The following is a 12041-nucleotide window of genomic DNA, read 5'->3' on the forward strand; positions in this document are numbered from 1 at the left end:
TCTTGCTCAGGCAGGTCTCAAACCAGCTGAGCTCAAATGATTGCCCTCATCAGCCTCCCAGAGTGCTGGGATTACAGGCGTGAGCTACCATGCCTAACCTGTAATATTTTCTGTTTCCTTAGACATTTAGTCATATGCTTTTAAGTGTATTTATAATAGGTACTACGGTTCTTCTTAGATTAAAAATCTCTATGTTAAATGAATTGTTAAAATTATTGTATGAGGTTAACCAGTGTGATGAAAATGTGTCAGACTGTTTATAAAACCAGTGTATGGTGACCCATGATCGCATTAATGTACCCACTATGATTTAATATTAATAAAAAAAAGGAAAAAAATTATTTTATAGGTCAGGAAGTTTATTGTTATTTTATGAAGAACTTTGAAATTATCCAAAGAAGCTGTAAGTGGAGAACATTGGCATATTTTTTAATATCTTTGTATATACTCTAGTAGAACTTAGCTGTCCACTTTTAAAAATCTCAATGGCTTTAATCTATTTGTGGCATTTTTCTTAGGGATAGTAAAGCACTGAAGGATGAAAGTCTACCTCCTGTCATCTACCAGGATGTTGAAAATCTCCAGTAAGTGTCAGATATGATTTGATAAAAAAAATTATAGAATCTATTTTTAAGGAGAACAGCTTTTCCTCCTAGACATTTTAATTCCAGTTAAAATTTTAATGGAAAACAGAACATAGAACTTCTGTTGTAAATGTCATTCTGTAAAAAAAGATGTGAACGGTGTTGAATTTATAGTTTTTGTTTCTTAAAACACTTGGACTTTGACCAACCTCTCATAAATATACTATTTTGTAAGAAACTGAAGGTGTATTTTGTTGAAACTTGTTTTTTGTTTTTTTTCTAAGGAAATTTGTGAAGGAACAAAAACAAGTCCAAGAAGAAATTAGTAGAATGTCGTCAAAAGCAATGCTTAAAGTACAAGAAGATATTAAAGCTCTAAAACAGCTTCTGTCATTGGCTGCCAGTGGATTACAGAGAAACACTCTCAATATTGACAAATTGAAAATAGAAACTGCTCAGGTACACTGATTTACAGCCATGTTGCCATAAGGAGGGTTGGAGTTTATTTTATTTTGTTTTCCAAAGTAGAAATAGGTTTTTTTGTTTTTAAGATGGCATCTTACTCTGTCAACCAAGGCTAACGTGCTAGGACCCCAGCCTAGCTCAGCCAATTTCAAACTCCTGGGCTCAAGCCTCAGCTTCCTGAGTAGCTGGAACTACAGGCACATGCTACCATGCCCAGCTAATTTTTCTATTTTTATTAGAGACAGGAGTCTAAGTAATGGAAAGCTAATGAATTGAGACTTGAGGTCTCAAACCCCTGACCTCAAGTAATCCTCCCAAAGTGCTAGTATTATAGGTGTGAGCTACCACGCCCAGCCAAGAGTTTTCTTTTTTTAATTATAAAGTTTAATACAGACATGAGAAAACCAGATAGCTCATATACTTTTAAATTGATATAGTAATAATAGTTACTAGTTTTTATTACATACAAGACAATATATTAAGTACGTTAAAATCTATTAAACCAATTTAGTTTTCCTGAAAACTCTATAAGGTGCGTGTCTGTATCGTTATCCTCATTATGTAAAAATAACACAGGCAGAGAGCTTTGTTAATAAGTTAAAGATTCTGAACTCAGACCCTCATAATCCTGTTCCAGACTTTATGCTCTTAACTGTTTCATAAGAGTGTCTTCTGGCTAAATAGATCTATCATATGGAAGGAAACACAGCTACAAAGGAAATAATGGTTTTAAAAAATTTGTTTCAATTAGTAAGTAAAAATTATACCATGCTATGTAGATATTATCTTTGGCTAATGACTTACTGGTCTTGGTTAGACCTTAGTTAATAAAAACAGTAATGAAGCTAATATCATCTGTCACATCTCCTTGATTTTTCTCTCTATTGTACAACATATATATCATGTAATTCATTTCTTTTTCAGTGAGAAATGATGGTAGTAGATGGTTTGTGGTTTGTATATAATGAATGTAAAATATACTTGATTGCATTGTGGCAGTCTCGAAATCTTTTCCTAAAGTTAATGTTGATCTGTTAATGAACTTCATGTGATATGCCTTTCTACTGTGGGCCTACTGGAGTGTTATACTTTTCACAAATTAAGGGATAATACTTAAGTATAAATAAAGATCTTCACGCGTCTTTAAGTTACATTGAGTCTTGAGACATATGTAGGCATTTGCTAGGCTGATAAAATGAAAGGTTAATGAGCAAAGATGATGGAGGCATGAAATAGACATATTTAGGATTTATAAGCAGTCTGTTATTACAGGACTCTGGGTCTGACAAGAATCAGTCTCAGAGAGGTAGGAAAGGGTCAGAGGCTTGATGGTACACAACTCTCCAGGACATTTGTACTAGAGTGGGGCAGGGTGGAAGCTTGAGTATAAGAGTGAAAAGGTAGCAGAAAAACAGTGAAAGACTTAGCTTAGCAGTTTAATGAGAGAAAGAGTTTGCTACAGGGAATGTAAAGTTAAGATACTCTTTTGAAAATAGAAATTGAAAAAGTAATAAAATTATTCAATGTGGAATATAAGTGGGTAAAACAATATATGTCTTAGAAAAACATTGGTTAGAAGATAAAAATGACATTAAGGAATAGCAGAAGGGAAAGTAAGAGTAGTTTAAGTATATAAACTTTAAAAGAATCTGGGCCGCCCCTAGATTAAATTCCCAGCTTTCCAGTAACCTGGAATTTGGGCAAGTCTCTGGAATTCCATTTCTTCTTTTATAAAAAGAAAAACATTGAAAGAGAAGTAGTTAAAATAATGTAAGTAACGTCATTAGCTTGGTACATAGTAACCACCCTGATGTTAATTGTTGCCAGTGTCAGCCTCAATGTTACTCCTTGCCTTTCTAAAAAAGTAATATTTTTGGCTTTGCCTGTTTAAAAAATATATTATTAGTATTTTTCAGTCAGGCAGATGGCTCACACCTACAATCCTAGCACTCTGGGAAGCTGAGCTAGGAGGATTGCTTGAGCTCAGGAGTTGGAGACCAGCCTGAGCAAGAGCAAGACCCATCTCTACTAAAAATACTAAGAACTAGCCAGGTGTTATGATGTGCCTGTCATCGTAGCTACTTGGGAGGCTGAGACAGGAGGATTGCTTGAGCCCAGGCATCTGAGGTTATAGTGAGCTACAATGATGCTAACTGCACTCTAGTCTGGGGCAACAGAGTGAAACTTGGTCACCAAAAAAGAGAAAAAAAGGTATTTTCTGCATTTACATATTAAAAACTTTTGAATAGTAGCATAATCTTTTCACTGTGAAAGAAATTTGCTTCATGAATCCTACAAAAAATCCACAGTTTTAAAAAATACATCAGCAGCTCGTTATACCTTTATCATAAACTTTATTGAAAGTGTAGTTTGAGACCCAGACATGGCAGTACACAATTATGGTCCCAGCTACAGAGGAGGCTGAAGCAGTGAGGGTCTCTTGAACCTAGGAGTTCAAATCTAACTTAAGCAATAGTAAGACCCCTGTTTCTTTAAAAAAGGAGAAAATGTAATTTTTAATATCTTTTGCAACTCGTAGAATAGCTTCATCCATAATATGTCCTTATAGCATGACCCCTCAACAATGACATTGTTTGAAGCTTCAATTTAGAAATAGCTGGTATTTTTGGCCTCTTAAGTGGCTTTTTACTTTTTATTTTAAATGCCTGGTATATTAGGAATTAAAGAATGCTGAAATAGCTTTAAGAACCCAGAAGACACCACCTGGACTTCAACATGAAAATACAGCTCCTGCGGAGTAAGTTACTGGATTTTATTTTTTTAAGAAATGTTTCTCAGTTTAAGAAAGCAGAATGGTAATAATATACATGCTAAGAATTTTTAGTTCACTATGTGGAAAGACTGGGTTTTTAAATTTCTCATATAATACTAAGAGGATTTATCCCTGTTATTATCTCCATGTTATTGAAAGGTAAGTGAAAGCTAAGATCTGAGCTTTTCACCACTGTAACACAGTAATACTTAATGTAAATGTTACCTACAGGGTCTTTAATTTACATTTTATTAATTTTGCAGGTAGCGGAAACATAATTTTTACCCATTAGGGCCTTTAAATTAAAAATAATTTTGTTGGGCGGCGCATGTGGCTCAAGGAGTAGGGCGCCGGTCCCATATGCCGGAGGTGGCGGGTTCAAACCCAGCCCTGGCCAAAAACCACAAAAAAAAAAAATAAAAATAATAATTTTGTTATAGTCTATTCTTAAACAGTGCATACTAAATATAGTTTAACCCATTTACTTATTTGCATAGCTTTTGTTTATTTACACAGGTAACCTATCTTTAGGAAGAAAAATTAGAAAATGTAGATAAGGAAAATAATCCGCCTATAATCACATCATTCAGCTTGTACATTCATCTGGTTTTCATACATGAGATCTATATCTTTTCTCTATTTTAAATCCTTCCATGTGGCAGGCACAGTGGCTCACGCCTGTAATCCCGGCACTCTGGGAGGCTGAGGCAGGTGGATTGCTTCAGTTGAGGAGCTCGAGAAAAGCCTGAGCAAGAGCAAGACTCTGTCTCTACTAACGATAGAAAAACTAACCAGGTGTTGTGGTGGACACCTGTAGTCCCAACTACACTAGAGGCTGAGGCAAGATGATCTCTTGAGCCCAGGAGATTGAAGTTGCTGTGAGCTGTGGTGCTGTGGCACTTACCCAGGGTGACAGAGTGAGACTCTGTCTCCAAAAAAAAAAAAAAATTCTTCCATGTTAATAAAGATAATAATAACTAATATTTACCAAGTGCTTACTATTTGCCAAGCAGTGTGCTTAGCACTGTACATGCCTCATTATTTTTCACAGAAATATGGAACTTACTGAAATTTAACTGATTTTTCCACTAATGTGCTTACCCCAGGATTCTATCTGGGGTTCACATTGCATTTATTTGTAATTTCTCCGTAATCTCTTGCAATCTGTGACATTGTGTTTTCTTGTCTTGGGTGATCTTGATATTTTCAAAAACTAAGATTATCTTATAAAATGTTCTTTAATTTGGATTTGTCACTCATAATTAGAGTAATACCTTGATAACTTACAACATTTAGGTTTTTGGTTTAGTGAGAATATCTGTGCGACTTGAAAGATACATTATATCGTCAAACAAATTCAGAAATGGGGATATTTATTTGGTATTTTGAAAATAAAGTATTTTTAAAAATTTGATCTTACTTTTAAAATGTTTTTTATAGCTACTTCAGAATCTTGGTTCAACAATTTGAGGTACAGCTTCAGCAGTACAGACAACAGATTGAAGAACTAGAAAATCATCTTGCCACTCAAGCAAATAATTCACATATAACTCCACAAGGTAACATGCTTACTGTGGTGATTTTTTTTTGATATTTTATTGGTAGAGGAGAAATTAAACTGTGATATATAATAGGTATTCTAGATAACTGTTAGTAGTTGTCTTAAGCTGCCTTAAGAAAATTTCCTTAAAAATCCCTGATCAGATTTTTATCCCTGGTAAATAGAAGATACTTTATTATGAATTGTTACTGTGGGGCGGCGCCTGTGGCTCAAGGAGTAGGGTGCCGGTCCCATATGCCAGAGGTGGCGGGTTCAAACCCAGCCCCGGCCAATGACCAAAAAAAAAAGAAGAAAATGAATTGTTACTGTGGTAACAAAGGCAGAAATCTTTGAGCCTTCTTCCTCCCCAGATTAGTGATGTAGACATCTTCCTCTCTTTAGCCATGGACAATTGATAGAGTATTTTTCTCTTACACATTCACAATGCCAAAAATTAGACTCAAGTAATAGAAAAATAAAATTGTTCAAGATATATATATAATATAATTTTCTTTTATAGATTTGTCAATGGCTATGCAGAAAATTTATCAAACATTTGTAGCTTTAGCTGCACAACTTCAGTCTATTCATGAAAATGTAAAGGTAAGTTTTCATTGCCAGTTCATCTGTCTGAATATCTAGACCTATATACTTATTTGGGAACAAACGTGTTCATGCTTAGTATAGAAATACCTAGGATTACATATAAGTGAAAACACAAGAAGTACTATAGTCTGATCATAGCCAGACACAAACATTCATAATATTTATTCTTTTAAAAGAGATTCAGACCTACATATTCTATTATTTCAACTTTTTTTCAGCAGTATTGCAGGAATAACTTCCCATGGTAATACATATTTACATGTTATCACTTTTAGTAGTTAAGAAAGAGTTCATTGTACGTTTGTACATTTCATTTAACCTGTTTATTAGATTGTGTCCATCTCTTTACTACTATAAATAGCACTATAGAAAATATACATTCTTAGTAGCAAAATCATTTTGCACTGCCTTGATTGTATGTTATGTGTATTTTAGATGTTTACTGGCCACTACATAAAAAACTCGCATATAGCATTTCTCCCTTCTAAATGTTTGTATTTGTTAAATAACATAAATAAAAATTACCTATCACTGAATATTTTGACCCTGATGTAATGTTTTTTAAATTTAAGTGAAATGTTAAAGTACACTTTTTTTCAACTAACCAAGCAAATGTACTTAAATTTTTAACTATGTATGGTCCAGAAAAACCCTTTAAAATTGAAAGCAGCCAAACTCAAGTCTAAATAATTAACTGTATAGAATTTAATTGAATTACCAGTTTTATTTTTTTTTTTGAGATTACCAGTATGTTTGTTTTAATCTGATACATGGTAACTGAATGTTTTTGAAAGTTAATTTAAATTACCCATTTTTGAAATGATAGCACACTTTAGGCTTTTGCTTTAGTAAATTTAAAGCTCCAGACCAAATCTTTAAGATAATTTTGTTCTAAAGGATTAATTTTTATCAGATTTTTTTTGAAAATTTTATTAGTCTATAATAAGTGGTAATTTAATTTTTTTTTACAGTTTCTTTCATCATAAGAATAATTTAATTTTTTTTAACTGCTAAAGATTTCACATTTCCACTTTGAAGTCTATGTTAATTTTTTTATTACGAAAGCTTGATACATGCAAAAGTAGAATACTGTTATAAGTGCATAGATACCACCACCTAACTTAGACCATTGTGAAAATCCTGATGGGCTTGTTTATCAATTCTCCACACAGGGATGCTTCCTGCACCACCCTCCAATCCCCCCACCAGTATTTTAAAGTAAAGTATATCTTTATATATAAAGATATATAAATATACATGTCGTTTTTTTTGTTTGTTTTGTTTTGTTTTTTAGCTTCATCAGATCACATTTATTTTTGGTATTGCTGCAATTGCCAGGGGGATCTTCTTCATAAAGACTTTTTTTTTTTTGAGACAGAGCTTTAAGCTGTCACCCTGGGTAGAGTGCTGTGGTGGCATCACAGCTCACAGTAAACCTCCAACCCCTGGGCTTAAGTGATTCTCTTGCCTCAGCCTCTCAAGTAGCTGGGACTACAGGTACCCACCACAATGCCCAGCTGTTTTTTGGTTGTAGTTGTCATGGCTGTTTTGCAGGCCCAGGCTAGATTCGAATCTACCAGCTCTGGTATATGTGGCTGGCGCCTTAGCCATTTGAGCTCAGGCGCCGAGCCAAACATACATGTTTTTTAATGGCACTTTCTCCTGTCCTTTCAGCAATGTGACCATAAAATATCCCCAGGTCATATTGAATAAACTTAACGTGAAATTTTGACCTACTCTTTTTTTTTAAAATATATCCCCAAGAATCAAAAGATATTCTATGGTCAGATTCGGTGTGTTGCCATTTATTTTCAGCTTACTTTAGTGAGCAAACTACCTGTAAATTCTAGACTTTTTCATTATTTATTGAAATCTCACCAGAGATTTTTTTTGTTCCTTTTGTTTTTCATTAGATAATCTGTGTAAATAAGCATAAGCTACTTTATCGAGCCAGGCCTCAGTGACATTAACAAATTTGTAAGTTTTAGCAATTAGGCACTATGTATGCAAATCATGGCTGACATTAGGGTTTGGCGGTGTTTATTATTTTTTTAGTTAATAGTCTTAATAGGCTTCTAGGATGGGCCATTGTTTCTCATTATCTGAGTTAGAACTTAAACATATGGGATATCGATGCCAAATATTGTATAGGTATGTACATGGAATTGCACAGAGAAAGGTAGGGTGGATTTGAGGTGATCAGTAATAAGGTTTAAACGTTTTCTTCCATCACATGCCCTGACTTTATTGTCCTTAATTTTCAGTTCACTTTAGTGCATTGTAAAGGTAGCAAAGTTTGGATCTGGAATATCAAAAACTGACATTCACACAAAGATGATGATAGTAAATATTATAACAATAAGATTTCTAAGTGCTATACCTGTTGTAATCAAAGAGCCTAATATTTATTAATTTCTGCTAAGAAAGGTAAAAAATACAGAAATTCTACATCTCTTCAGTAAGTTATAAAACCTACCTAAATTAGGCTAAATCTTTAATGAAAGAAGTCTAAAATGAAACAGAATCTTTCCTGTCAGTGGCCTTAATCAAAGCACATGGTGCATTTAGTGAAACAGCCCAGTTTGTGAACTTAGGAATTTTTCTTACTCTAGTTTTTCAACGTTTTTTTATCTCACAGCATACTTGAACCCATAGTCAAACTTTCATGGCACACTTACATTATCTTGATCAGGGAAAAAAAAAAGAGAATTAAAAAAAAGAATATACTTACTGTGCTCTGAACTTCCGTCTAAAATAATTTAATCTTCACAAATTTTCACAGCACACAAGTTGAAAATCACTGCTCTAGAGTTACAAAATAATTTTTAAAGATTTTTCGGTTTGGGTTCGTAAACTCAACATGAGTCATTCTCATTGTACAATAGTTAAACAATATCAATAAAGTGAAAGCTCTGTTTCTATCCTCCAAGTGCTCGCTGCTGAGATAGGCTAATTTTGGCATGTGTGCACCCATGCCTTTAAGAAAAATATATCTATATATATAGGGCTGGCTTTTTTTTTTTTTGCATTTTATTTTATTAATTTCATCTTTTTTTTGTTTTTTTTATTGTTGGGGATTCATTGAGGGTACAATAAGCCAGGTTACACTGATTGCGTTTGTTAAGTAAAGTCCCTCTTGCAATCATGTCTTGCCCCCAGAAGGTGTGGCACACACCAAGGCCCCACACTTAGGGCTGGCTTTCTAAAACTGTTTTAAACTAAAGGCTATGAAAAGATTGGACATTTGAGGTGATAAATTCATGAAAACTAGAATATTTATTTAAATATTTCTCTGCCTGTCTAAAAGCTTAGCTGACTCATTTTAAATGGCTTCGTGAAACAAGAATATTTTAGGCAACACATTGTGAAGATCTGTGACAAAAACAGGAAATAAACTATACAAAGAGTGATGGCGTTCTCATATTCACCACTTCCTACCCCAGTGTGCATTACTAGCACTTCAGTTTACTCTTTAGTGCAATATATAATCTTGGCAGTCTTTTTGATCTTACTTTAGAAACTTCATGGTTACATTTGTATGTTACCAACATCCATGTGGAACTTAATTAGCTTTCTAATGTTTTTTATTCTTTAGGTGCTCAAAGAACAGTACCTTGGCTATAGGAAAATGTTCCTGGGAGATGCTGTAGATGTGTTTGAAGCCAGGCGAGCAGAAGCTAAGAAGTGGCAGAATGCACCCAGAGTTACTACTGGACCCACACCTTTCAGCACCATGCCAAACGCAGCAGCTGTTGCCATGGCTGCAACACTTACACAGCAGCAACAGCCTGCTACAGGTCTGAATGCATTCAAGTTATAGCTTCTTTCTGTTCAAATGCAGAACATTTATGTGCATTTACATAAGTCTTCCTTTTGTGTGAGCACTGAAAAAATTTCTATGAATAGCTGTTCCAATACAGCCTAAAAATTGTGATGGACACAATTATAAACATACCTGATAGAAATGCAGGGTAGTCTTAGCAATAATTATATATCAATTAGATATGAAAAATTGTGAATTTAATGTTATTTGCTGTATTGCTATAAATGCCCGTTAGAACATCATGTTTCACTACTGAATTACACTTAAAAATAACATTAGCTTCTAAAATCATGATTGTGTCATTTATTGTTTTAAAGTCAGAGATCATCCATCCAGACATTGAACTTTTCATATGATGCTGATAGATGGTGCGTTCTCATTTTTCTCATACTTAAGTGATTACAAAGTACCCACATTCAGGACAAAGTATGCTTTTATTAACTGAGTGTGTGTTGAGGATCTATAAATTTATTTATACATATGTTTCCTGGAAGCCTAATTCAGACCCTCTAAACCAAACTTTGAAGAAGGTACATGCTTGAATTATTATATTTAAACTTTTTCAAAGTGAACAAAATAGTAGCAAGAGCAGGAAAAGGGTGTTTTGAGATATGAATTGCATATGAAGGAGGAACTGGGAAGTTGAGTAGATGAAAATAATTGGTGAGATACTGGAAAGCAGATCATTTTAGTCTTTGGTTCAGTTCTGCTTCCAATCAGAAAAACGTTTTTGTGGGCTAGTTCTTCAGTGTTTTGTCCTATGTCTTATTACTTGTCTTACTCTCCTGCAGTCCCTGCCATGTTTGAAGCTTAACATAGAAAAATATAGTCTTAATGGATAGTGATCCCTTTTTCTTTAATTATCTATAAATTTTTGAGTAATCCTTACTCTAGAGCATGTGTCTTTCTGAATTCCATTTACTCTAGTAGTAAATTATAATGCAAAAAAAAGTAAAAAATACATTTAGGTTGCTTTCAGGCTGCCTGAACTAGGGAAGCATTCTTTGGTTTTCACTAATGGCAGTTTAAAAAACTGTTCTTCACATTTGGAGATGACAAATGGGCTTGCTGTTAGTGAAGGGATGACAATGGATTTATGCCAAATTTTCCATATTCCATGGCTGGACCCATGTGAATAGTGGCTGACATGAGCACTATTTAGTAGCTCTCTAGCTGGCTGGAGTGTAGGACTGCACTCTGAAGTTATGGAGGGAAAAAGTTATTATGGGATTGCTTCCTTCAAAGATTCTATCCCATAATCAAACCAACCATAGCACCAGTTTACTTTTTAGGGCCAATCCTAAAGTAGATTACATAATTATAGGTTTGATTAAGTGTTCTTTACATGTAGTGGATTTGCATTCTAATAAAACTTGACAGTTAAATAAAATGTTATAAGTGAATATATTTTATGGAAAATACCTAAACTTGAAGCAAAACATTCCATCAGGGTTTTTTGTTTTGTTTTTAAACTTTCCTATGTAGACTTACCTTGAAACAGTCATAGGTGTTCATGCTGTAAATATGAGTGCCTGCCATGTGCTGGGGTTGGGAATACAAAGATAGACAGTACAGATGTGGTCTTTGCTCTCTGGTGGTGGAGAATACCAGCTTAATTTGGAGAAATATCTTGAGGAGCCTTTTACTTATATGCTTTAATTTTGTCTACGACTTTTGTCAGGCATTAGGGAAATTGACTACTTTTAGTGTTCTCTGCAATTTTGAAGTCCACATAAGGGCTTTCTAATCAAATGGTAGGGATTTTAATTTATCAACCTAAACAGTCTTAAAGTATTTTCACTCTGAGTTGTACGAATTCTTAGAACTGAGAAACTAAGCAGTAGTGATAACAATTTTGCATTGTCTTCCCTTTTCCCTTTTGTCTAAAGGTCTCCTAGGCTCTGTGGTCCATTTCTTTCTAATCTTCCCAATCAGGATGTTAGTTACTTTATTTATTTATTTTTTTTTGGAGGATGTTAGTTATTTTAGTCATGGCATCATGATTGCAAGATTATTGAGCTCTGTTAAGATATGTATGTGATGATTGTATGAGTTACAGCCTGTTTAGAAATGTCCTGATATGTTGCATTATGTTTTGTGCCCAGTGAGTTATTCCTTATGCCCTGTGACTTTCATGAAATGGTTTTTAAGTGCCAATAACAAAGTTTAGACCATTTAGAGTTAAAGCTAGATAGAGTGTGGGTGCTGTTTTTATACATGACTGTTGATCTCTATAAGATTTATCAGAGA

General features: G+C 34.1%; 1 protein-coding gene across 4 annotated transcripts in view; it reads left to right on the top strand.

The window, feature by feature from the left end:
* The window catches only part of NUP58 (nucleoporin 58), a 46216-nt gene that overhangs the window by 17377 nt on the left and 16798 nt on the right, over positions 1-12041 (top strand). For all 4 annotated transcript variants that reach the window (XM_053563495.1, XM_053563497.1, XM_053563499.1 and 1 more), the window contains 6 exons: positions 519-584; positions 869-1043; positions 3728-3807; positions 5263-5381; positions 5883-5965; positions 9564-9765. In XM_053563495.1, coding sequence (XP_053419470.1) covers positions 519-584; positions 869-1043; positions 3728-3807; positions 5263-5381; positions 5883-5965; positions 9564-9765 — 725 coding nt within the window. The remainder of the gene's footprint in view (positions 1-518; positions 585-868; positions 1044-3727; positions 3808-5262; positions 5382-5882; positions 5966-9563; positions 9766-12041) is intronic.

Source organism: Nycticebus coucang, chromosome 15 (assembly GCF_027406575.1).
Source record: "Nycticebus coucang isolate mNycCou1 chromosome 15, mNycCou1.pri, whole genome shotgun sequence".
Taxonomy (NCBI): domain Eukaryota; kingdom Metazoa; phylum Chordata; class Mammalia; order Primates; family Lorisidae; genus Nycticebus; species Nycticebus coucang.